At 39.4% G+C, this 26916-nt stretch overlaps 1 protein-coding gene across 2 annotated transcripts in view; it reads right to left on the bottom strand.

Annotated features, from left to right (window-relative positions):
- Positions 1 to 26916, bottom strand: part of fibcd1b (fibrinogen C domain containing 1b) — a 108989-nt gene that overhangs the window by 69125 nt on the left and 12948 nt on the right. Inside the window, exons 2-3 of one of the 2 annotated variants that reach the window (XM_053340149.1) lie at positions 10557 to 10640; positions 626 to 1105 (exon numbers count right to left, since the gene is read on the bottom strand). In XM_053340149.1, the coding sequence (XP_053196124.1) occupies positions 626 to 1105; positions 10557 to 10640 (564 nt within the window). The remainder of the gene's footprint in view (positions 1 to 625; positions 1106 to 10556; positions 10641 to 26916) is intronic. The other variant, XM_053340150.1, reaches the window with a different exon arrangement.

Below are 26916 nucleotides of genomic sequence, written 5' to 3'. Positions count from 1 at the left end.
CTTGCACACTGCTCTGCTCTCCTCCAAGCACCTGTCTTACCTGCCCACTCTCCACCACAATCTCAAGCGCTACTCCTGCTTGCTCAGCCACAGGTTCACTCACTCCCTGCTGCTCAGCCTGCCTTCAGCTCCCACTGCTCTTCTGCCTCTCCAGCCCACCACCTTATCTTCATTCATATTGATAGAGATCTCAGTTTTTGCCATATCCCTTTAAAGTTCTTCTCTGTCTCAGTGTGCTGTGTTCGGGTCCACTCATAACACTTGGACAGTAAACATGAAAGCATGTTCAAAGTAGATTTACAAAGAAATGCAGAAAGATGAATTTCACCAAAACTAAAATTCATCCATTGTTATATTCTCATTATGATGATTGTTTGTTGAAAAGTAACATCATATTTTGATTGTTGTGTATTGCAGGCCTAGCAAACAAACTGGAATGAAAGCTGGAATTTCATTCATATTTATTTGTATTATATTGTGACTTAAAAACTACTCTGACTGACCTCGGTTGTGTATTTTTCTATGACCTCACAGCAATGTTGCATGTCAACCGGCATTTATGCTGCTGTTGTGTATTTGTGTATCGGTGTGTGAGTGTGTGTGTGTGTGTGTGTATGTGTCTCACCTGTATGAGGCGTCCCTGCTCAGTCTGCAGTGTGTTCAGATCTTGCCCCAGGCTGCCCTGGCCTCTGCGTAGGGATTCATAGTCCATTTTCAGCTGCCCTGCGTGGGCTGACAGCTTGGCCACCTCCTCAGCCAAGCTGACAAGAAGAGCCCGATCCTGGCCTTTCACTGACTTCAGGTCAGAGTCGTGGTCGGTTAGTGAGTGGAGCAGTGAGGTCTGCACACCCTCCAAGCGTAAAAAGTTACTGTTATAGTCGGGGCAGTTAGGGTCGATGAAGATGTTGATGCGAGAGCCGTCGCCTCTCTCGACAGTGACCAGGGCATTGGCTTCATCCTGATTGGTAGAGATGTGGGGTAGGCCATCAGACATAGGTGGGGCCTGGTAGTGGTTCATAAAAAGGATGGTGCCAGTTACAGTGACAGCGAGCAATACAGCCACGAAGAGCAGGATAGTGCAGAGCAGGTAGCTGCAGCTCATCCTCTGTAAGTAGGAAGATGAGACAAGGAGGAAATCAGGGAAAGAAGGGAGAGAAAAAGTATGTGTTAGTATTACAATTGGTAGAACACCAAAAATTATGGCATACCACCTGGCTTATTCAAAAAGAAATGATTTTCATCCATCATCGTGGATATTCTGATTGCCAGATGCTCAGTAGTCAGTGATATAACCATATCCCCATCTGCCAAATTGCAGTTTTGAATGATTTATGTTGCAAAAGAATGTAGATTCTTTCAAATGACAATTTTCTTGACAATCAAAACTAAGGAAAAAACACACGATTGAAACACCTTGTATGTGATTAGAGTAGAGATGCTGAAATGGCAGGAGGATGCCGGCTTAAGAAGCTAGCTGTGAAAGATTTAGTGAAGGCACTGATGTTCCTTCTATCCATTTTTTGTTACAGGAAGAAAACAAATGTAAATTAATGAACAGAGAGAAGAGTCCTGCCAGACCTCTGCCAGTAACATAGTCTCCAATCACTGGACTGTAAAGTGACTGTAAGATGTCCCTTTATGATCCAGCTGTATAGATAGGAGAGAGAGCAATATGGCCCACCTATGCATGATTAATAATAATATGATCTCTTACTGTTTTGACTTTTTCTACTCTGGAGGATGTTCTCCCTGTGAGAATATGTGGGCAGGTGTGTGCGAGTGTGTGTTTGTTATCCTTTTGTATGTGAAAGTGTGAGTGAGTGCAAGCTCATTAATATGTAAATTGGCTGTACAAGCACAGTGAAGCACACTAATAGACAGCTAATGGTCTGCTTTACGAGAGAGGTTTATGGTTGCTTTAATGTGAAGAAAATCAATTGTGTTGTGCAGGAAAAACTCCTATCCACTGTGTATACTCACAGTCTTTGAGTAGAAGACATAAAAAAGTTTTAACTACCCAGACAGCTTGTCCATACGGGGGCTGAATATGGGCACCGACATGGGCTCTACAGTGAACAAGTAGGAATGCTCATGGGTACGCTATGTGGGACTCTCATGGGTTCCCAATTATTATCCCACACAGTGTTGGATGGTAGCCCCAAAAAGGGTCCTATTTGAAGTCTAAGGATGATTACCCACACGGGCTCAATTTGTACATCTCTGGCTCATTTATAACCCACATGGCAGACACATATGGGGCCTGGAGCCAGAGAGCAAATTTTGCCAGGCCCAGTGGGAACTTGCTGGATGCCTATCTGTCGGCTGTTTGATCGTGCACTTTGGTCCAGACTGAAATATCTTAACAACTGTTAGATGGATTGATATGGCGTCATGTATGGGTATTCATGAAGATGAATCCAACCGATTGTCACCGCTCATTGCCTTTCCTGTAGCTCAACCATGAGACAGACTAGTGAGATATCTTCACAACTATTTTAAGTGAAAATTTGCACAGTAACCTATTGCCACACAATGAACCGCTTTTCCTCTAAAACCCCCATGAGGTTCATATTTGAGCGAAATGTCTCGATAACTATTGGATAGATTGCTTTTAAATTCAAGAAATATTCATGTCCATCATCAGGTCAAAATCCTGGTTTGGTGTTTTGTTTTTGTTTTTGACAGATATACCTGCAAAACTAGATATTCCTGCAATCCTTAGTTGTACTTTGTGTTAAGTTCTAATTGGCAAATCTGAGCATGTTACCACAATAAACTACAACTGTAAGTATAGTCTTTAACAAAATTACAGACTCTTTCTCTTACTGTGTGCTATCCTAACAAATACATTTGAATTTGATGCTGATTTAAAAAAACAAAAAAACACCAACATGTCAATATACAAATGAAATGAAAATAAATGCATTTCAGTCAACCAACTGACATGGAGCAACATATTATTTAAATGTAGTATATATACAGCATTACTGTTTTGTGTCTAAGCTCTTAACTTGTCACTCCCCACAAGTAAACATTGATCTCACACAGCAGGGAGTGGAGAGTGATGATACTAACTTCCCCCCGAGGGGAAAATAGACTTAGAGCCTCCAGGTGGATGCTGGAGTGAAGGTGGTGCTTTTGAAAAACTATATGAATGGCAGCAGCAGCAGCAGCAGCAATGGCAGGAAGCAAGCATGTGCGCAGTGTTGCACCAGGCAAGTGTGAGCAGAGCACTGAAGGTTTAAATACACTACCGTGACTATAAGGGTGTGTTTGATAAATGTTACAGTGAGAAGAGTTTGGCATGTAAGTGGAGTGGCAGCCTGACGTGGGCTCCCTGAATTAGCTCACAGGCATTGCTTCTTTTGGTAGATTGCATTTATTTATTTATTTGCCGGACTGGAACCAGGGACGTTGCGGGTATGTAGCATGCACTGTAACCACTCAGCTACAGGGCACTCCAATTTAAAAAGCTTTAAAATGTATCTTGGTAAAATATAAAAGTTATTTTATCAATATGCACAGATGCACAGATGCATGCATGCTTTTATAAATTGAATCATTGTCAATGTAATTTGGCCAGGGGGGTCAATACTTTCTATAGGCACTGTATATATATGTACAAACATGTAATGCACACTTAGACACTAGATACACTCATGCCATTTACATTTATTATGCAAATACACACAAATGCACACAACACTTTCAACCAAGTACTTGCAACGGCAGGCGAGCACATGCACATATTGCACATGTAAAACTTTCCCTTCCCACGTCCTCCTGCTTTTTCACTCAAATACATCATCACAGAAAAGAGCTCCAGGGGAGTACTGCCGTGCATAATTTTTTTTGTCTCCCTGTTGTAACTCAACATGTAAATCCTGACTGCGCTCTGAAATCTCTCCTTGCATGTCAAACAATGATTTTAGTTTTCCCTTTTGTATGTAAGTGCAGGTGTAGATGAGTGATTCTGTGAGTGTGTGTGTGTGACAGGGTGTTAGTGCTATAATGCATATAATGGCCTTACACTGCAGAATTGCAGCAATGTAACATTAGGACAGTTTCACTGAGCTCTGTCACCAGCACACATCATGGAAACAATCATCTGCCCTGCACTAAACATTCATTGCTAGAATACTGACAGTTAAGTTGGACAAGATATATGATACATTACACATTATGTGCTGCACAGTAACACACACAGGACTGAGAAATATCTACACACTCAAAAAGACACATCATTTTGTAATGAAAGTTGTAGACCTTTTTTAAGCTACAAAGTCTAAAGTGGAGTCTGACAGTTTGGCACGGTGGTGGCTGGGTGGTGAAAAAGCTCATGCCTGATGATTTTATCATTGTTTAAAGGTAGTCTCTTGGAGTTCAAAATTGTGCTTAAGGTACAAATGGTACGTGCACTGAAATGAACTTGCAAGTAAAGGTAAAGGAACTGTATGAAGGTACAGGTCCAATGACAAGCTTTTGTACACAAAAGGTACAATTCAATGTCAGACTGACATTCAGTGAACAATTCTATGTCAGTCTGACATTTAGTGCCTGACACTCTGACACGAGTCAGAGAAAATGAATTGAAAGAAGAAAAAGTCAGCATGACAATGAGGAGTGAAGGTTTGGTTACTGCCTTCAAGTCACAAGAGAATGATATCTCAAGTCAACTCAAGAGTTTCAGTGTGGGACAGCCAGCCTCCTAACACAGTTTTTGTAAACGAATCTCTCAATCTCACAGCAGGACCCCACTCAGTAATTGGGGGCTGACTTTCAGATCCTCTATCTCAACTCATGCCACACCGCAGGATTTGAGAAGACAACAGGGGAATTCTGATGGATAGGTAGAAAAGGAGAGGCAGACAATGAGAGAGAGTTCCTGTCTATGGAAACAATGTCATCCTCCAACGAAGCAGCATTGGCAGACAGTTCTTGGACGACAGGCTTTGTCTGCTCATTAGATAAACAGGAAACCAGCAGGAGCAAGCTGTCTCTCTCTCTCTGTCTCTCTCTACATCTCTCACACAGAAGTATGTCACCACAAACTGATACATAGACGGTAAGACATTGCTGTTACTTAACTAACACACACGGACAATCACAAACATACCTACAAGCTGATCGACATACATTGGAATTCCAAGCCTATAATAATATTTCTATTGCTATTCCATTTGTTTGGAGCGTCAATAACACTTTCACATCAGAACAGAGCTTTGGTAGTTAACATCATGCAATTCCAGCATTCAACAGTTGAAATTAAAACACAACCATATTGGCAGGAAACCGAGAGGATTGCTAGGAAGGTAAATGACTACTAACAATTAGTCTCCTGCTCTGTTTATAAAGAATAAACATGGTGGATAGTTGTTGTGTGCCAGCATGCTAGAACAATTGACTACAAGTAAAAGGGTGAGCATGTTGTTGGATTCCTAAAGATCCAGATTAAAGATGACATACTGTAAATAGATTACTGCCATAAAATGTGATAGAAATGAAGAAAACTGCACGTTGGGACCCCACAAGCAATGGATTCAGCTTGTGTTAGGCCTATTTCGTATCAGAATACAACACACCCTTACTTTAATATTGTTTTAATTTAACAGGCTTTTATTACAGTTTCTGACAAGGCAAGTTTAATCAGTGCATTAAGGCATGGATTCTGCAGAGCAAACAAAGGCTCAGCTAAAGGAAACAACACTGCTCACTAAAATGTTGTGAGATATTTTCAGTCAGTGAACTGTGGTGTCAATACGGACCAAATGTTTTTAAAGTACCAGGTAATTATTAAGAGTTAAAATCATCAATACAAACAATTCATGCATAAAGGATATGCCTCGAAGTGTGATTTCTGTATTTTTTGTTACACAGTCAGCACTACAGCAAGGAAAAGAGAAAAAATGAGATTCATTTAAGCGATCAGGTTTTGATACCTTTACATCCAACAAACCTGTAACTACATGTACATTCCCCAAAAAGAGTGATAACCCTCTGTCGCCCAACTACATCCCATTCATCTTCAAACATGAACCATCCCTGGAGAAGAAGAAGAAACAAAAGTGCAAACTGCAAAGAGGAGAACAACCAAATAAATCATCAGCTGCATCAATAATCCTTCCAACAGATTGTCCTCAAGACAGCAGCTAGCCTCCTACTGCAGACCAGATTCTCACAGGAGAAGCTGAAGGAATCTACCCACAAAGAAACTGAAAATGATTTCTGGCCTATTCTTGGTACGATAATGATGATCTAGCAACTCCGTCATGTTACAGTGAAAATTGTAAAAGACACATTAAATCTCTTGAGTTGGAATGCCAGTTTCTGAGGACTGAAAATATGTTGTTAAAAGAAAAAAAAGGAATAGAACTGGACTGAATGAGATAAGTCTACAAAGCAATGATAAAAATAGTTAATATTCTCACTTCTTTACTAATATGTTCGTTTTCCATTTTGTAGCTTCATATATCAAACCTGAGTCTGTCCTAATATTATTTCAACAATATATGCTGGCTTTAATTAAGCTTATAATTCATTTGTCTTTTGATTTTTGCCTTATTATTTTGGCATTGATTCGACCACTGTTTCAAAGCTTTTCCAACTTGGTATTAGTGTAATGTATTGTAGACTAGTGCCAAGTCTATTTATATGAGTTGACAGGGAATCATTAAAAAATATCTTCCTCATGAGTTTCGGGAACAACCAACTTTGAAAAGACAGTTTGCATTATTGACTATTTCGAAATATTTATTGAGAAACCAAGTAAGTTAGCCAGAGCTCAATGTTATTCAACAAACAAGCCACACCATACAATGTAATATTTAATTTCCATTTTCCCACTAAATTCAATTTGTATCATTTTCAAAGGATAAGGAGGCTGCACAAAAAGAAGTTCATCACAGCACAAAGTAATTCTTATCTCATTTGCTCCCAGGGGACCTACAGTCATTTTGGCAGGCAGAGGTTTCAGTGTCAGACAGTCTATCTTTTCTTACCAAGCTTAATTAAAGAGTCAAGCATTCACTTGTGGCAAGAAACAATTAAATCCCATTGACTTGGAGAACACCAGATACTTAGCATCTCTTAGGATACACATTGAAAGAGTAAAAAAAAAACAGTCATAAAACACTTTGTTTGGCAAAGCACTCTCTTGATAGATTTCATTGACATTGACAGAGAAAATGATGTGACATACATTTCACGCTCTTACAAATTAATCTGATACCCTTTCAGTGATACTGAAACAGATCATCGGATCATCTGACCATCAACAGGTGTAAGGTCATGTAACTGAGTAGAGATATGGTCCTGTAACTACCAACAGATGTGGCCACCATACAATATTTACAGACATTAACTTGTGGACAGAATAATAATAGATATGTGGTCACTGGAAATCTGCATATTTGTCTTTGATCTGAATTTGGTTAGTTAACTGTAAATAAACCTTTTCTCAGTTATTATAGTTATTGCTTGTGATAAAATCCATTTTGAAGAGAAACTGATGTGTTTTATTGGCCCTAAATATACGAATTTGCTATGAGAAGGCTACAAATAAATGGATGTTAAATCATTTTCAAAACTTCTTACCACTGATTAGTTTTGAGGTTCTTGATTACTTTCCTGCAGATGGGACATATCCACTGTTTAGGGATTCTTCTCATGCGAAGGCAAGTTTGGTTAAACCTTTTAACTGAACAAAAACCTGATGCATAGACCATCATGTTCCCTACTTGTGGCTTACAACAGTAGCACCAGACTTGACCATGAACTGAAAAATACTTGGCAAGCAGCTTAGGAATGATACTTTTTTTTAAAGACTCTAGTACATTCCAATTCAGTGTCAAAATCACAATATGGTTTGTCAGTAACAAATAGCTGCAATTGGTAATAGTATGCATGGCTCTGCTTCACTCTGATGGTTCCTTGCTTATCTTTTTCAAGGCAAAAGTCTGCAACACAGTTTCCTGCCTCATTTACAGGGAGGTCCTTTGCACAAAATGAACACTTTATTTCTGACACCTGAACCACAGCAAGTGCAAGAAACATATCCATCAGGTGAGGCCCAGATAAATGGGTGTAGGAGTGAAATCCTAAATCCAGCAGTTTCTACCAGGACATCCAAGCGTGAGAGGCGATGCTGCATTTCATAGTATTTTCTTGCCAACTCCTCGTGTTTCTGGAAAACATAATAAAATGAGTTTAGATATCTTTTAGACACTACTAATGCCTAACAGCAACAGTAAACATTAATCTCAAAGACAACAGGCTTTTATGTGATAAACATTCATATAAAACAGGGTGGAAGCTGAGTGGAATTCATTGTCTGAATTTGAGACTAGCTCACAAGCCCAACTGCTAAAACTTCTATGTTCATAAATACCCGGTAGCCTCAGTGGTGAAGCTACTTCGAGACTTCGAGTAGCATAATTTTCTCAACATCAACACTGAAGGCTTTTTGATGTCTGTCTTTGTGGCTGCTCTGGGGGTAGATGCTGTTATTATCCTAATGCTTTTTTGATCAGACCACATTTTGGACATTCCTCCTCTATAATATCACTCTGAAAATACCACGATGATTCAAGCTGTTACACAATTACACTTTTTAAGTCAGCAAATGCACCTCTGATTTTAACACTGACAGCATACAATGTACTGTATGTTTCAATTTTAGATTTGACTATTATCAGCTCTTGGCTTTATTTTAAAAATCATAAATAATGTTTTTTTTTGTTTTTTTGGTCACAGTTGTGTGTTCAAACACTGCTTCTGCTCAGGCCTTGTGACAGATTGACATCCCTTGCCTGCTTGTCATGAAGATTTATGAAGGGTTCTAGTATTTCCAGCATGACAGCTTTTGGCACATGGGATGCTGCATACTCTCTGACAACAGAGGGGACCACTGGCTTTATGATCTGTCTCTCTAGTGTACAGCTTTTGGAGAGGCTGTTGTAGAGTTGGGCTTGCACAGCAGGGGGTTGAGATAGGAAGGCTGTTGGAATGGCAGTGTGGCCTTTGGAAAATCTCTCTTTTTTTGCATCATTATGTCCTTGCTTTTCTGATATTCCACTCTTTTCAAAGACTCCTCACTTGGTGTGACCCACTTGCACTTTTTTGATGTTACTGCTACCTCTTCCATGGTAATGCTGCCATACCCTGATTAACACAGCCGACACATGGTAGCAGTTCTCACCAAGTCCAGCTGTGCAATTGCAGCGGGATCCTAATGCAGCCGCATCATTCCTGATGACCACCCATGGCTTCAACTGACTAATTCCTTTGAATTAAAAATTTCATGGCACTTGTATGAAAACTGCTATTTATCATAAAAGTATAACATCATGTATAAGGTAGTTCCTTTTGAAATTCATCCACACAGCAACAATGTAGTTAATAAATTGAAGATACATACTAGATACAGACACTGATTACATTACTCTGCCTTCCGCTTATGCTAACATTAACTAAGATGAATTGACACTTACCCTTTGAGTGACGACAAAGCAGTTTTTAGCCGGAAGACTCCAAAGCTGATTATTCATCACAAATCCAGATTTCATCCATTTGTACACTTCCAGGCATTTGTAGGCTTTTAAAGACTCTTCAGCGTAGGATGAGAGGAAGTTGATCAGGTAATTGTAGATGCCTGAACACTATCCGTTGCAGATGTTTCAATACTCGTGAAAAGCACCCTGGGGGCATTATAATGGTCAATCCATCATGTTTTGGAACACAGCATTTAGTGTCCTTGGAATTAAATTGCACAGTGAACTCAGATGACTTGATATCGACGCTGGTGCCATTCAGTTTTCCTCACGTTTTTTCCTGCCAACATGGCGGTGTAAACAAAACAAGACACGTGACACCCGAAGCTCTACTCAGTACATGGCTTCTCCTCCTCTTCCTGATGCAGTGGTGATCACGCTGCTCAATTCAGAGAATCTGCAGGGCCTAATCCCATCTAATTCTTGTGTGTTTGGGTACTTGAGCTGAGGTTGTGCCATCACTGCTGCTCGGTGGCGAAATGTAATGCAATAATCCTTCACACTGCCATCACCAAAGCAGCGAGAAAGCGGATTGTGATGAAAATCGTCGTCAATGATACCTAATCCCCTCTGCAGGTGAGCAAGTCACTATTCAGACTGTGCCCCCATTTTTTACTGAAAGGGAGCTGGTGGAATATATACAAAAGGACATATAGTATATGGATGAAGCGATGAAGAGATTTTGTATGTTTTTTATCATTCAACTGTCCAATTCTATTTTGTTCAAACTCTGGAGAAATGGTGTTTTACAAATGTGATTATGTTATGAACAGCATTGTCAGTAAGAAAAAAAGATTTAAAAAGTAATACCTTGTTCTCTAAATAAGGGTTCAAATTGTTTTCTGTTTTAAAACTATGACACATTCATCATAATGAAACCCCTATAAATATTATCATTGATATGAAAAAAAAGTAATTCTGAGATATCCCGTGAAATCAATATATTTATGCATGTGCACGTGTATTTATCTGCCTGTGCATGTATATATTGTGGTGACAGGGCCTTACCTTGGCCGGGGTCTCCCTGGCAGTTTCTGAGTCTGACCAGCGGTGTTTGAGCTGGGAGGAGCTGGGCACACACTCACAGAACGTCTGCATGGGACAAACAGACAGGACCACCAGTGTTGGCGTTTGTTCAAGTCACATGTGCAGTCAAGCATGCAAGCACATGCGCACAAACACACACACACACATGCATGCAGAAAATCCATATCCACACACACACACACACACACAGACACAGATATTCGGGGTGTGAATTTAAATAACTGAAACATTTTTAGAACCTGCCAGTGCATTTTCTAAGCCAAACTCTCAAAATCTAACATGAAATAATTGTTAACAGATACAGTAAATGGTACCGGTACTGATAAACTGCAACCACCTACACACATAACTGCACACTGACAGAGACAGATCTGAACAGGCATCTGTACATCTCAAAGGTATCACTGAACTCAATAGTTTATGACAGGCTCAGTGCATCTTCCAAGAGATGGCTTTACAAGATCCTCAGTACACACAGTTTGCTCCTAAAGAAAAAAAAAGAATGAAACATTTCCTTGAATCTGAGCTACAGCTTTAGTGTGGAAGCAAGCATTCACACATGTAGGTGAATGTGGGTGTTTGTATACCATATCTGAACAGTATGTGCTTTAGTCCATGTGACAAAATGTGCATTCAGTACTCACTCACTCTTTTTACCTTCATTTTTCTCTGCTGCATCTCTTGACAAAACTACCTGGCTCTTTAGTTGTTAATAACTCAGCTTTCTTCACACTGCTATGCACTTTTATCTGACTGCTGTTTGTTGCTGGCAGGTAGCATACAATGAGCTTGTATGAGCTTTTTTTTGTGTAAAATATGGAAACGGCTGTCTACAGGGGGCTAATGAGAGTAGTTCAGATGCAGCCACGCAGCAACTGTGTGGGCGTTAACAAAAAAATAAGAGTTTAAAGAGGTTAAGAAGTTCTTTGGCACTGCACAGTTGGGTGATAATTCTCTCTGGTATGAGTATCTATGAAAAGTGACCCCTTTCATATGTGAGTCATAGTTGATATAAAAAATATCACCGGTTTAACTGTGTGTGTTCATGCATGCAATTGAATAGCAGTTGTACTATCTGTTTTGTCAGTTGTCAGCAAGTATGAATTTTAGAGTATGCAGCTCACACATGCATTGTTATGATTGCTGACCAATGGTTCACCCCTTTGCTCTAAGCATTCTCTTCCAATGTGTAAGACAGCAAGAGAGGGAAAAAAAGGCAGCAAGAGAGAAAAAAGTGAGAAGGGGAGAGTTAGAAAGAGATGGGGGGGAGGGGATTTAGAAGAGGTGTGTTGAATTCTAATGAGCAGCCTTAGGGTCAGCAATAGAAATCTATGTCTGTTCAGCCTAAAACATTGCAGCTGTCCGTGCTTGCAGTGCACAGAGGAGCTACAGAGCGGCCATTACTAAATAAACACTGACTCCATAGTGATGCGACTAAACAAACTAACAAGTCAGTTACACAGCCAAGTAAATGGGACTTGATTTATAATAAGTGGTACATGGAGTTGATGTTGTTCACAGGTGCGTGTGTGCACCAATACGTGCAACGGTATACTCCCATTTACTTGCAAGCAGGCAAAGAGACAGAAAAACAAATTCACACATGAACACATACACAGTGGCACACTGACCAAAGGTTGTGCATTGCAGCTGCAACCCACTCAGATCCCCTACACTCTGTCTTCCCATTATATCGAGCAGCACGTATCAGAGCTTTAGTTTGTTCATCCCCCTGCTCGCTAATGCTCACATTGGGGTTCTTTGCTGCCTATGCACACAAACATGCTCACACGCACTCATAGTGGCACACACATATCTATGGGGTTTCTTGTTGGCAGTGGTCCCGGTGTGGGCATGACTGCTTGGCGCTGTTTGTCTAGTCCTAATCTGACTCCACAAGCTCCACCAGCGGAGAGGATTTACACTTAATAGAATATTTGGACTTTTTATTGGTTGGACTTTACACGCAGAATCCTATCTGATGAGCCACGTCTTAGAAGACAGGAAGGGCTCAGGCTTATCCTGGGCGTGACTGAATGTGTACGTGCGTACATTTTGAATGAGTGTAGTCCACTCATATGTTTGCATGAGTGCGTGTGTGTGGGCATAGATTCAAGAATCAATTCAAGAATCCAGGTACTATCTAAGAATATTTAGTTTATGTGAATGTGTTGTTCTGGGAATATATTTGCTCACTTAGCAGAATACCTTTACATTTGTGTGTGTATGTGTGTGCGTGTGTGTGTGACAGGGACTTTAGCAAGGTGTGTTTAAGCCTGCTGCTCACTAAGCCGATGGAGTGGAAGAGGCTTTGCATACATTCACTTGTGGGCTTACTAATCATTTAACAGAACTTGCAGACTGCTAAATGAGGGGACTGAGACTGACAGAATGATGGGAAAAAAAGGAGTGACAAAGGAGGAGCAGGATGTTGAATACAAAGCACAGTGACACTGTGTTTTATGTGAACATGGTTTATCAGTGTTGCATATAGGATTTTATGTTGTTTAGTGTTTATCATCTAACATTGGGAAAAAGAGAGGTTAACAGTGAGTGAGAAGAAATGAACAAATAGGGCTGTGACAAGGATTTCCCATCAAGCGGTTAAGATAAATGATGAAACATCTTTAACTTCACAGTAAGTCAGTGAAGGTTTTATCTTACTCTGATGTTGCATGGGGTGACTGTGATTGCTCAATATAGACATGTTGGGGAGTTATTTTCTGAACGACGTTTCAAGAGATAATATATGGGTGGTACACACAATTCTTGAAGTTCCTGTCTCCAATACAGGACTGGAGAGCAAATAAAGATAACTATTTGGATGTGGGTATTAAAGTAAATGTGCTGTGAATTTCACTCTTTTTTGAGGAGTCTGTCTCTGGTCCATTAGTCATGAACCAATGAACTACTGAACTATAAAATAATGAGCTCATAAATCATGAACTAATGACGCACTCACAATAAGAAGTCATATATACTTCTAAGTTGGGCTCTACTTTACTTAAAAATAGTAATTAATAGGAACTGTGATAAAGAAACATGCAACATTTGTGTCATTTACTCAAAGTTTTCCCCTTGCCGTTACCAGAATAAAACTTATATTAATGCAAATTAGAGTAAATATGGTTGGAAAAAGTATCACATTAAAATAAGGAGATGGGCAAAAACTTTGAGCTAAATAATATTATACCTTTTACTGCCTCCATAAAACAAAAATAGTGGAAATGCACTGTAGGCAGCATCCATATTCTGTTCTGCACACCATAGAGATTTGGGTCTAGTTATTTTGGAGGACTCTGTCATTGTGGCTGTGATGGGCGGTATATCAGCTTTTACTGACTTCAAAGGGACTATTCCCTGTACGGCTCAGGACTGATGACAGTGCTATACACTTGTTTTGGATTCCTTGGCCACTGGCACACAAATAATGGTTATAAAGAATTACCGGAGGGGACATTTGTGCGATTTGGTAACAAAACTAAATACATTAAATAAAATGAGGGAGCTCCATTACAAGTCCATTCTTTTCTATCCAAACTGCAAAATATTTATTCTAACTTTCAGCTCGATTTATGACAAAACAGTTTTTTTTTAGCTTCTAAGAGTATTTTCTTCTCCTTTTTGTGATTTATCGCATTTAGCTATTTCAGAGGTGTAAACTAAGTATTATTTCAGAACAGTTTATCAAGACTACCCTCTGGCCAATAGAAAACAAACACATCTAAACACGCTACCGATAGAACAGACAGATAAGACACCTACATTTCAGAGAGATAAACTAAATAAGCTGATGTTTGCTGCAGTTTCTGTAGATAACTTAAGGGTAGTCATGTCTTAAATACAGGTGTTTATGTTTAATTATAAGAACAATGAGAAGATATACAGGAAGTGGCAGTGTATTTGCATTATGCTCAGCTACTCAGTCTCAGAGACAACTCAAGGATTTTGTTTTGTCACTTTTTTTTTTGCATATCTCTATTTGAATGCTCTCTGTGTAGACGTGTCCTCGAGTATGCACACAAGACATAAACTTCAGTAAATTCACCAAACACGATCAACCGCATCAGCCATAATGGATGCAAGCAAACACTGAGAGAAATGCTCTTCACCTTCAAAGTAAGACAGCATAGAGAGAAAGAAGAGGGAGGAGAGGCCTGCGGGTGATCAGGGAGATGAGTTCAATCCTAAGAGACAAATCACCCGCTCTACCCTCCACTGCTTGTCCTTGGAGCTCACACACTGCAATCGGCCACACACAGGGAGCAAGTCTGTCATCCACTGTCCCTGAGACACACACACACACACTGGAATGCAAAAACATATCACCACAGCTGCTATTATAAAGCACACAATCACTGTGAGGTCAGAATGGCTGCTTTGGGAGCATGAAGTGAAACGGCAAGATTGAAAGAAGGCTTTCAATTTCATATGGGTGTTATGGCTTATATTGTTACCTCTCTTCTCTAAGGATGCAGATAATCTGAGACTGCTCTTGCTTATGCTCCCTTATCTGCCAGTGTACATTTCTTACAGCATAAGTATGACGGCCCCCAAACATGTACACATTTACAAATGGCCTTGCCTTGCCACCTTCAGCCATCTGAAGACAGGTTATCTCTGTTTGAATCTCTTTGAATTTATTTTTTATTTCCCCCTTGTCTTCTTCGAAAGTTTTGGCTAAGTCAGGAGCTGTGTGGTTGTTTTAGATTTGTTAGGCTAATTGAGACATTGAATGTGATGTCAGGCTATACAAATAAACTTGACTTTTCTTGACTTGAAATAAAACTTTTATGTGCTAGATGCCTGCCAAGTAAGGACAATTAATTATTATTGTATGGCTGCATAAAAACGCTCAAAACATAAGACTCAGAAGTACATTTACAGATTAGATGGGATATAGATGCAAAAGTAGTACTTCTGAGGCAGTAAAAATTCTTTTTGCACTGAAAAGGTCCTTAAGGAGAGAATGGCCACTTTGCTACATGCTACATCAACACACACAAACATGGAGACAACGTTTTTAAAAGCACTCACTGATTCTTACATGAAATAGCAAGGAAGGTAATTATGATGCTACTCCCCTTACCTTTGTCAGGAATAATCAAGATGATTCCTATCAAGGATAACTCACATCTTAACTTCATAGGCTTACATCTTTTTTCTACCTTCTTTCCCCACTTCAGTTTCTCTTTTTGAAATTGCAGGCCACTTAAGCTACTGATTGCAATTTCAAGCACAGTTAAGTGCACCAGCACATTCATGTAAGCACAAGATTCACATGCACACACACGCACGCACGCACGCACGCACGCACACACACACACACACACTCACACAGACATGCCATAAAAAGACAAGATGGATCTCCGCCCCCCAGTCTTGCTATTTCAATTGCAGTGTGATAAGAAGGTAAGAAGGCACACACTTCTTCTAACAGGCAGAAATGAAGAGCCGCCTCTCCTTAATGTGTACATTTGCATACATCGCTATGTGCAAACCATACAGGCACTCATAAATAATACATGTATGTTATGGATGCTGGTGTCTACACTTCATGGTACAGCTACCTTGCTGAATGACTTATGATTTTAGCTCAAGTAGTACATCAGGGTGGCCTTATGTGTGTGTGTGTGTGTGTGTGTGTGTGTGTGTGTGTGTGTGTGTTTGCGTGTGTGTGTGTATCTCTATCCGTCTGTCTTTCTGTCTCCATCTATCTTTTTGTGTACATCTATGTCTGTGACTGTGTTTGCACGCAAGGGATACCCTCCATCTTGACACTTTGACCTTGGCAAAGAGATCAGATTTTTATGCTGATGGTACAAGATAAATGTGGTGCTTCCTCCTTCAGTCACGCTGTTTGCCTATGAGTCATAGACTATATTTGAGGATACATTTTAGACATAGGACCAGTTTATTGTGGACAGCTTGTCAAATTGGTGACAAAAGCTGGGTCCCCAATTAGAAAAAAGCAGACTTTTGGGACAGTTGTGTAGGTTAGGGTTAGGTTTAGGTCAGTATGGCTAGTGTTAGTCTGCAAGGAATAAAGTCTGAAAAGATGCTTGTGATAGTGATAATTCGCACATTGGGGTATTGTTTTGTTTTCTAAGCAAGTCTATGCAATGTCCCCAAAAACTGACCATGTGTGTTTGTTTGTGGGTGTAGCACTTCATTTATGTGAATAGTGTGTGTATTTGTAATAGTGTGTGTGTGTGTGTGTGTGTGTGTGTGTGTGTGTGTGTGTGTGTGTGTGTGTATGTGTGTGGCACTGCGTGACTGCAGAGTGTGTTGGTTGAGTGCTATCGGGTGGTAAGTGCTGCGTGTTCATTCTCTCCCCTAGGAGGGGTCGTGCTACATTGGATATTGGTCCTCTAAGGTCATGGGTTTGTACATGAACCCAACTTTCCTGTAATAGACCCAAGTTGTGGTATCACAAACAAACAAAACTACAAAGAGGGCAAGATTTACAGGTGGACTAGACCAACCTACCGGGACACAAAATAGTAGAGACCTTTATTTTCAACTTCATCAACAGTGATAAAGAATCCAGCTCTAATCTCACTGCATCCTCCCCAGCTGCTTTATCTACATCGTATTTTATAGCGGCCAAAACCTACAAGTCGTGAATAGAACAAAACAAGGAGGGAAAGGAGACATACGGGGATACAGATACCAAATAGGGCAACAGCAATCCCAGAACCTCAGGAATCAAAACAAGAAAATACCATAATTACTATATTGAAGACACCTGTTACCTCAGATTGTGTCAGTGTGCTGTCGCAAGGACTCTTCCCTCACCTACACACAAATTAATTTCACACCAAGACAGATCTATTTAGATTGTACTGCTGCCTCCATCTGTTATTGTGGTGCCACCAAAAGACCAAAATGAGAGATGTCAATACGGCCCAATAAGTTCTCTTTTCAGACCCAAGTGTCACGTTATGCTTCTAGTATCAAATGCCACTCTAACTTCCTTTACTGGACTTTGACATTGATAATTTGTTCTCTACACCTGATAAGACTGTTTTGAATTTGACCAAATCCCAAAACAAGCTTTGATTGTCAAGCCAAGAATGAGTCAATTATCATAAGACAGAGGTGGAGCAGTGGTGGCAATGGATAAGGACAAATATGTTGAAGAGGCCTTACAGCAATTGGATAACCCTGAATATTATCATAAGCTGTCCTCAAATCCATTAAGCAACACACAGGAGACATTGAGATAAACCCACAGGCAGGGCAGATTACTAAACAAGAGCATGACTTCTTGTAGTGTACACATCCTAGGATACACACTTTTTACATGCTCATAAGAATCTGAATCTCCTCCAAGGAGGCCTATTATATCATCTAATGGATCCTTTACAGAGCCTGCCTCTCAGTTTGTGGAGTTTCTTATTAAGCCTTTGACTCACCAACTGACTTCATACATCCGGGACACTTCTCATGTTCTAAAGCTCCTACAGGAAATGAGAATTGCTGCTGATGTCTCTTAGTAACTTTGGAAATGGAGTCCTTCTATGCTAATATTGAGCATGACAATGGATTGAAAGCTTTGAAACTTTCTATGGAACAGGCACCCAGATATTTTGCTTCCTTCCGAGTTCATTCTTCATCTTTCAGGATGTACTATGTATTTGTTATCCAAGACCAATTACACAATCAGCATCAGCAATATGGGCTTGTTTTGCTCTTAATTATGTTCGCCATTTTTAGATTCATGGGAAAATAATTACTGAACACTAACAACAGACTATCTCTAAGGGTGAGGATGGCCAGTTTCAGATTACAGTAAAGGAACAGACAAAAACACTGTGCTGAGAGCAGATAGTTTTCATCTTAATTGGTTTAAGGACAATTCCAACGTCTTCAATGTATTTGTGACACTGCTCAAGAATTTGAAAACCAAGCCATAATCTTGGCAGACTGCTTTGCACAGAGAAGCAACATTTTTTTTTAAACTGTCCAGGATGCTTTCAAAAAAGCCCAACTCTACCTCTTGATCTGAAAAAGAGAAGAAATTTCTCAGGACATGAGCAGGTTTACTTCGTCACAGGATACAGTTCTCTAGCAAATCCCATAAAAAGGATAATACACTCAAACTGGAATCTCATTAAAGTGACCCTATTCTTGGGGAAGTTTTTCCTGCCTCTCTGGAGACCAGTTTCAGGAGAGCCCCTACATTACGGGATGTTAGTGCCAAGCCATCTCCCTGTAAATAATAAACAAAACAAAAAAAATGTAATCAACCATGGAAGGATCCTATGGCTAAACACTTTTATAATGTACACAACAGTATTAATGTATACAACAGTAATCCAGTCCGCATTATGATTGAAGGCCTAGGAACCATCAAAACTAAATGAAACAAGTCTTCTTTTCAGTCCTCTTTTGTAGTTGTTCTGATGTTGTGCCTGTGCTGCTGGTACATATTGGTCTATTTTAATCTTGTTGTCTGTATATCTTTTTTTTCTTATTTTGTTCTCATTATTTTTCTATTTCTTCCTTGCTTTGTAGAGCCATCAAGGGGTCATACTATGCATTTGTCATCTGTGAGTTCATTGGCTTTCTGTTTAGGTGTTTGCAATTATCTTGTATCTACAAGCAGAAAGCCTGCAAGTACAAAATGGAAAGTGATCAGGTTCTAGTGCAAGAGGTTAACAAATATATTGAGTTATAAAAAAAAAACAAATATTTCCAGAAAAACCGACATATGCCATCAGAAAAATTACCTTCAGGTTTGGTAAATCACAATGGGTGTGCTAAATAACATATTTGCATTGTCTCCTCCCTCCCTCTGTTCGTAGATCAGTTTGCACATTTTTTGCAGGTGATGTCAAGTTTGCTGATGTTTTTACACATGTAGACCTTTAGTAAATCAGGCCCTAAGGGTGGTAACATAGATCTATTTTAACATGAACAGTGTTTTGTCAATTTCTTTTTTTTTAATCACCATGACAGTTTTCTGGGCAAAGCCTCTTTAACTTTTTTGCCAGAAGTGTGCCTTGGACAATTATAGTTTTTTGAGCTTTTTTGTTCTCTACCAAAGAACACCTTAATCACACTTGTTTGAACTTTCTTGGACTGCAGACTTTTTGTTTCTGGAAAATAAAGAGTTCCTCTAACCTTTAAAGTGTAATATCTCACTTCTCTGTGCTTTTTGTGTGAAAGATGGAGCATGAAATAAAAGAAATAAAGGTAAAACACCTACACCTGCACCAGTCAGTTAGAACTGAAGTAGCCCCCTGGATGAAAGGTGAAACATTTTCGAGTATCTACAACCAAGTCACGCTGTCCTTGATTCAGCCCTCCTTGGATGATATGAGCTTAGTTAGCAGTTATGAATGTACCCAGCATGCCAACAGCATAGTGCTACTACTGATAGTGACACTTCTCATAAATGCAAAAGCAATTTTCTCAGAAGGGCCTTTGCTATAATGGAAGCATTCTAAATTTCATTGCAAAATAACCCCTCAGAAGCAATGGTCAATGCGTGCAGTACATACTGCATTCAGTCAGTATATGCACACATCATGAAAGGGCCTCTTCATGCAAAGTGTGGGGGTTTGATCACTGACTTTTCAAGAGATGGAATAAGCAATTTGGAAATGTATGTGAAATTACAACAAGTCCTCCAAAAGATTACATAGGTCATTTGTACCAGCACTCCAGAATGACCCATCAGAGCAATATATGCTGCTTTCCAAAACAGGTGCGTAATATGCTGGTTTCCAAATCACTGTTAAAAATAATTATGTTTTGTGTTTATGGTGGACAACACTGTGGTTAAGGTCTGGTTAAGTTTGAGCACAAAAACCATAGTCTAACTAACTATCTAGCCATCCACCTGCTATCACTCAAACGTAACTATAGGTAGTTTTAGGAGAACAGGCTCTTAAAATGAAATCTCATATGAATAAATGTTTAGTTTGGAAATTGTGAAAAGAAAAGATAACAAAGAACAGATTAACTGCAATGGAATAACATGACATATACACAGTCCTGTTCTGGCAAAAGGTCAAAATTAATGAAAATAAAATGCAAACAGAAACAGGGCATTATGCATAAAACACCACCACTGCAATAAATAAATAAATATAACTACAAACACAAATAGTTAGCACTGAAAGCCTTCTTAGAAATGATTAGGGCAATAAGGTATCATGTTTTATGTAGAATCTATTTTGCAGTCTTTTCTTCACATAGTTTCCACTGTATGCAAGATCAGATACATACAAGCTTCACATTTCCACAAGGTTGGTTAATAAAATATTGTAATCTAATGTTGTTAAATTATCCACAAAATGATGCAGTAATTTAATACTATATACAACATCTTCCACCTCAACTGACAATTGAAGTGTGTCAATATCTGAGGGCACAGTTAATGCAGTCCAAATTGTAACCTGGTTTAATGCATCATATTTTCAATTTAGCACTTCTGTGCAAATAAGAAAAGAGCTTCTTTAGCTGGTGAAGTGAAAATGGAGGTACTCTTTATTCAAAAAGATCCTAAGTCAACAGTCTGAATCCTTGGGATTGAGGCAAATATGAGAGCAGAAGCAGTGGCTTGCTCTCTGGCTGTTGGTAAAAGGAACTGCCACAACTGTCGCTTTTTTTCCCCATGAATGCAGTAAAGCAGTGTCAAAGAAAATGTAATCCAAATGAAGACTCTGAAGAAGGCAGGAACTAAATCAAAGTAGAGTGACTGCATAAATAGACCAGTTGAGTGTAGTTAGCAGGTACTAAACATCAGTCATACTCTGGAAGTAACAGACAAGCTATTCACTATGTTTACTCAACTGGAACTATATAATAACTCAAACTCACTTCATATCTGACAGGTTTTTCATCCCAACTTTCTGCAATGAGTAGGTGCATAAGTTAGAGGTAAACCCCCCCCCCCCCCCCCAAAAAAAAAGGCATATATCCTCTAATGCTTCTCCATCAAAACAACCGGATCAGATGAGCAGCTAAGCAAAACGAATCTTATTATGATTTCCTGTAGGGGATTACAGAATAATAGATCAAGATGGCAACAGATTTGATTTGGGCGGATTCATACAGTTGAATAAAGTTCCAAATGGGAAATCACTGTGCTACTAAACTTTTCACAGCACCAAACTACATTAGTTTCATTTTCACTAATTAATGAACACATTGTGCCAATATGCACACACACATCCTTACAGTCTACCAACTGCAAATGAGTCTCACAGCAGCAGTACAGTAGGTGAAGATGGTGAACATGTTTATATGGTAGACCCATTCTGAAAATGTGGAAACTTTAAAACGAAGACACACAAGAACTCAATTAATGCAGTCCACTGCTGACAATTCCTCTGGAGTTGTGAGATTAAACCACTTCATTAGTGTCTACAGAGACAACAGACTAGAGATGAGAAAGACAGAGCTTGGGGAGAGACGAATGGGAAGAGAGAGAAAGAGTAAGAGGCTGCTTTGTTAGTGAGCAAAAGAGACACTTTCAAGGCAGTAATTATGACGCAGAAAGAATGTAATTATTTTCCCAGAATGCCAGAGGGCTCCAAGTGGCTTCTAATGGTGATGGGTGACAATCTTAATAGACCACACATGTAAGTAGTGCATTGGGGATTTATTGGTGTTTAAATGTAAGTGGCGTGTCTGAATGCATCCAGGCTGCTTTCTAAAGGTATCGGTAGTGGCTGCACCCTGTGATCTTGCCTGGCATGATGTGACACATTTGATCAGTGAAAAGCAGTGTCATCGTGCATATCACACAATCTGACAGCTCACAGTAATAACCCAGAGGTGTCTGGGGTATTACTGTGAGCTGTCAGATTGGTTCTATTTGTAAGAACTTTTGAGCAATTTACATGTTTTAATTGTTTTTTTTATGGCTGATGAGTGAACAGGTTGTAATATAACGTGATGAATGAAACTTTCCCTGAATTTCTTGATTGTCTGCAACAGCCTGGATTTTCCGTAAAATCCTACAGATGTGATATTTTTGCCTCTCTCCCGCTAATGACAACAAACAACTGGCATAACAAAACACCCGCACAATGACAAGTCGCCCACTCCTGAGCACACACACACATTTCCTCAACAAAGGAGCAGAAAACAAGCCTTAGAATGATAGCAGAACATAGCATGACCCTTTTTGTATTTCTTTTGGTTTTTGAATGGGAGCGAGAGATGCTTTGCAGAAGCACAGTGCAAAACACAACGTTAGAGATCTTTTGTGTTATTATGAGAAGTGTACGTGAAGAAAAAGACACCACCTGCAATAATCTTACACTGCAACTTGCTCTATGCATGCGAGTGAGTGTGAGCAGCAGGATGTTGACAGCAGCTCACTAAATGGCCACCGGTGTCACTAATGAGAAGGGATTTCTGAATCATACAAATAAAACCTTTAAGCCACCATTACATTTTTCACTCTCCCAGAAATCCTCAAAGTGTTTTGTATCTAATTCACAATTAGATCAAGAGAGTCAATTAGAACAAAGTAAAGGGCGATTTTTTAAATACATTTTAAATTGTTATTTAGATTTTTAGATTGAACATTGTGTCTTCACAATAAAAAATTTAAGTATTTCAGAATCACAGCTGTTTTCCTTTTAATTATCCAGTTGAATAGCATATCTGAATGAAAAAGTGATTTTTGAAAGACAGACATATTTTAGCACAGGATGGTAAACAGCATAGAAAGGTATCTCACTCAAAATTACTTTTCTCACATAGGCCAAAGTGACAGAATAAATGATCCACGATAATGGATAAACCACTTTGCACCTTGTTGCTGCTTTTCCCAGGGTACTAGTGTGAACAAGGCTTTATGGGGAATGAAGCATTCTCTGTATAACTCCTGCGAGAGAACTGCAGTGATGAGTTAAAACGCCTGGACTCCTAATGGAAGGCTTGGTTGTGAGAACGAGCCGCAAAAGTTTTTTCGATTTTTTTTTTCTCTAAACCTCTGTCAGCTCACATTTGCACACTTTCTTCACACAGTCATTTCCTTTCCACTCAGCCAAAAAGTCGATTCAAGAAGCTTAGTATTCTGATTGAAATCATAAATCCATTTTTATTTATTTCCAGATTTTCATTTTGTAAGATCTATTATTGAAAAAGGGGGATATTGCACAGTATGCAGTGACATTTAGAGTAAGCCACTGCAACAAAATGATGTGGCTGGTAGCATCAGATCTCTAAGAATATCTGCTTAGAAGCAGAGTGCAGGTTGTGTGACAGATGCGATGAGTAAGCTGAATTTTATTCTAATAAACGGTGTAGGGGGTTACGTTCACCACCACTCTCAATACTCTGATCAGCATTTGACCCGTGACCCAGCTCACAGCCAACTTCTAATTGTGACAAGGCACATATGGCAGATAATTATTCTGAATAATCTGTTGCCATGGTGATGGTTGACCCTGATGACTATTGATGCATCCTCTTCATGTCCAGCTCTGTGGTTGGAGGCAGTTTTGCCTCTTTGCCCTCTTAAAGTGCTGGGGATTAGGGATGTACATTATCACTTTAATCTCCTCTTTAACCCCTTCAATCAGTCTCGCGGCCCCCGCAGAGAGAGGGCCTCAGCCGCTCTGCTGAGCTGCATATGGCCATGGATAGACGTATGTTTTGCTGCTGGTGTATTTTATGAAGGCCTAATAAAAACATAAGATTTCATTCTCTCAGTAGTGCTGTCCTATCTCAGTAATCCATTTCAATCCTCATCTCCATCAGCAACCCCCCGCCACTGGTGTCTCTAAGTGTATGCCCATGATATAAATACACCAAGCTACCATTGAGCTCTTACTCTGTCTCCCCCTCCGACAGTCTTCACCAAAATGGATAAACAAGCCTTTCACTCTTGAGAAGTATAAAATAGAAAACAAAATTTACTGGTGAGGCATTCCTCCAGATATCCCCCTGAGCTGTGTGAGCATGAAATATGAAATTGCTCTGAGTCATAATTGAGTGGCAACGGCAAGATAATTGGTTTTGAGTTTAAAAAATGCAAAGATTGAAAGTGACTCAAATCAGTAACAACAGTCAACAAGCCATTACGAAATGCGTTAGATACAAATTACAGCTTTAATATGGTAATAATTTAGTTGTAAAACAGGAGACATTTTGAAAAATGGAGTCACATTTTGACAGTGATGCTCATCAATCTGGAGGCTACGTAAACACAATTATTGTCCTTGTTCTTTACTCAAAATGGAAACCTCTCAAATCCGAAACATGCGAGTGGACAATATGAACAAAATTAGCAACAACCATAGACTAACAAAGGCTACAAAGCAACCATTCTTTTGAAGCGTTGATTATTTTAAACATAGACATCTGATATCATGACAATATGAAAAATAACTGAAAATCACAAGTACATGTAAGATACAAAATTGACACACACTAAACATCCCAAATAATATTAACAGAGGTATCAACATGTTACAAAGTAGTAGATTTTATGGGATTAAATAAAAGCAAGAACATTACAGTAACATTCAAGTTGTTCCTGGGTAACAAGAGCCTGATGCCCTGTTGCAGTGATGTGTTTTATAACTTGTATGTGGGCATATGTTGAGAAGCCACTTAAGTACAATAAAGAGCTGTAAATGGGACATTGTGTCTGTTTTCCTGCTATTAGTGTTAACATTTACAGATTATGGGCCAGGTTTGGCTGTGTGATGATGTACAGTCATTATATTTAAAGGAGATCTTGACTAAAACAAGCTACGCAAGGAATTACGAAGGGGTTTTCTTTTTCGGTAACGCAAAAGTACTCAGCATTCCCCTACACTGCTTGTGAGTTTGCTAGTTTACTAACGGTGTCTGGTGAGAATCTAAGCCACCTCTGTTTCTGTGACCCCTGACCCATCTCACTACAGGCTGACAGCAGCTGTCATGCCCCATATCCTGAAAACCACAGCGCACAGCAAACACATCAAAGCTATCCAAAATATAAAATACATTATCATCATTTTCTTTACCCGGTTGGCTGATGACAGACAGTGCGTTAACCCCAGAGGTGAAAAATGTCAACCTATCAAAACAAAGGTCAGCAAACCAAGATCCCACCTCTTTGTTCGCTCCTCCCCTTGACCTCTCATCCCAAAACCTGTCATCATCCCGTCATCCTTCTCTCCTATATCCACTCCCCTTGGCCATCCTGCCCTATAGTGCTAAAGAGTTTCTCTCTTCATCGTCAACACATTTGCAATAAATCAATGTGAGCTGAGGGGCTGTAGAAATAGTTGAGTCTGATTGATTTCTTATGTTGTCACATTATAGGTGCCTGCGAGGAGACTGCCAGATTCCATTTCCCAAGTGAGAGAGGCAGAGCTTAAAATACACTGAAGCTGAAGACCTAAACAGAGCTGAAGACAATAACCATTTCTATCTCGCCACAAATTCAATGTTGTTGACAGAAAAAGAAAAAAAAATCAATCTTTGTTTCCTCTCTATGTGCTTGCCTGAACTTCTCTCCCAAAATTTCTGGACATCATACTTTTTTTTTTTTTTTTCCAAATAAGTTCCCTCACACGCTCCGTAAATCCCCATCTCTTGCAAACTTCATCTATTAGTCATTGCATCTGTAAGGAAGATTTGACTAAAGGTGGCAGACAAATGGCTAAGACACAACCCAGTGCTGACAGGCTCAGCTGTATAAGAGCTTTTACAATCCCAGACTAACTCTGACTGGAACTACACATACCTGATTATCTGACAACTTAGCCAGAAAAAATTCCATTTAAGTTTTCCAATAAAGAGCAATGATGAAAGTGAGGGGTATTTTGTAGGAGGAGAAATTACTTTTAAAGCTATATTTTAACTGCAGCTCCCGGCTTGCATTCATATGTTCTCCACAAGACATTACATAATATCTGATAAGCAAAAAATATTCTAAAAACACAATAATACGAAGATGGAGGACAGATAATGGCTCTGCAATAAGGCTAGCAATGAATGGGAAGTCCTGCAGACAAATCATGCTATGACTGATAATATGCATACATTTTAACAGTAGAATCATTACCTCATTGTAATGTTAATCTATTCTACTGTGAACAGTTTATCCTCAATGTGTAAAACAAATCTGGGTAATATTAAAATATTGTTTTCTGGTTCTTTTCATCATTCTCCAAACCTGCTTCTAATACAAAATAAGTACATTTCTAGACTGCTATAAACCTTATCTGATTCGTCAATATTTTGAACAAGTTGGTCCCAAACTGAACTGTACAGGGTGTACCTCAGTTTCAAAAAATAGTAGAAACCCTATACTCGTCTTTATTTTCCCCCCTCAACTCCACCAATTTTACCTATC

Source organism: Scomber japonicus, chromosome 19 (assembly GCF_027409825.1).
Source record: "Scomber japonicus isolate fScoJap1 chromosome 19, fScoJap1.pri, whole genome shotgun sequence".
Taxonomy (NCBI): Eukaryota; Metazoa; Chordata; class Actinopteri; order Scombriformes; family Scombridae; genus Scomber; species Scomber japonicus.
Note: the sequence above shows the minus strand (reverse complement) of the source record. Positions and strands in the feature narration are given on the sequence as shown.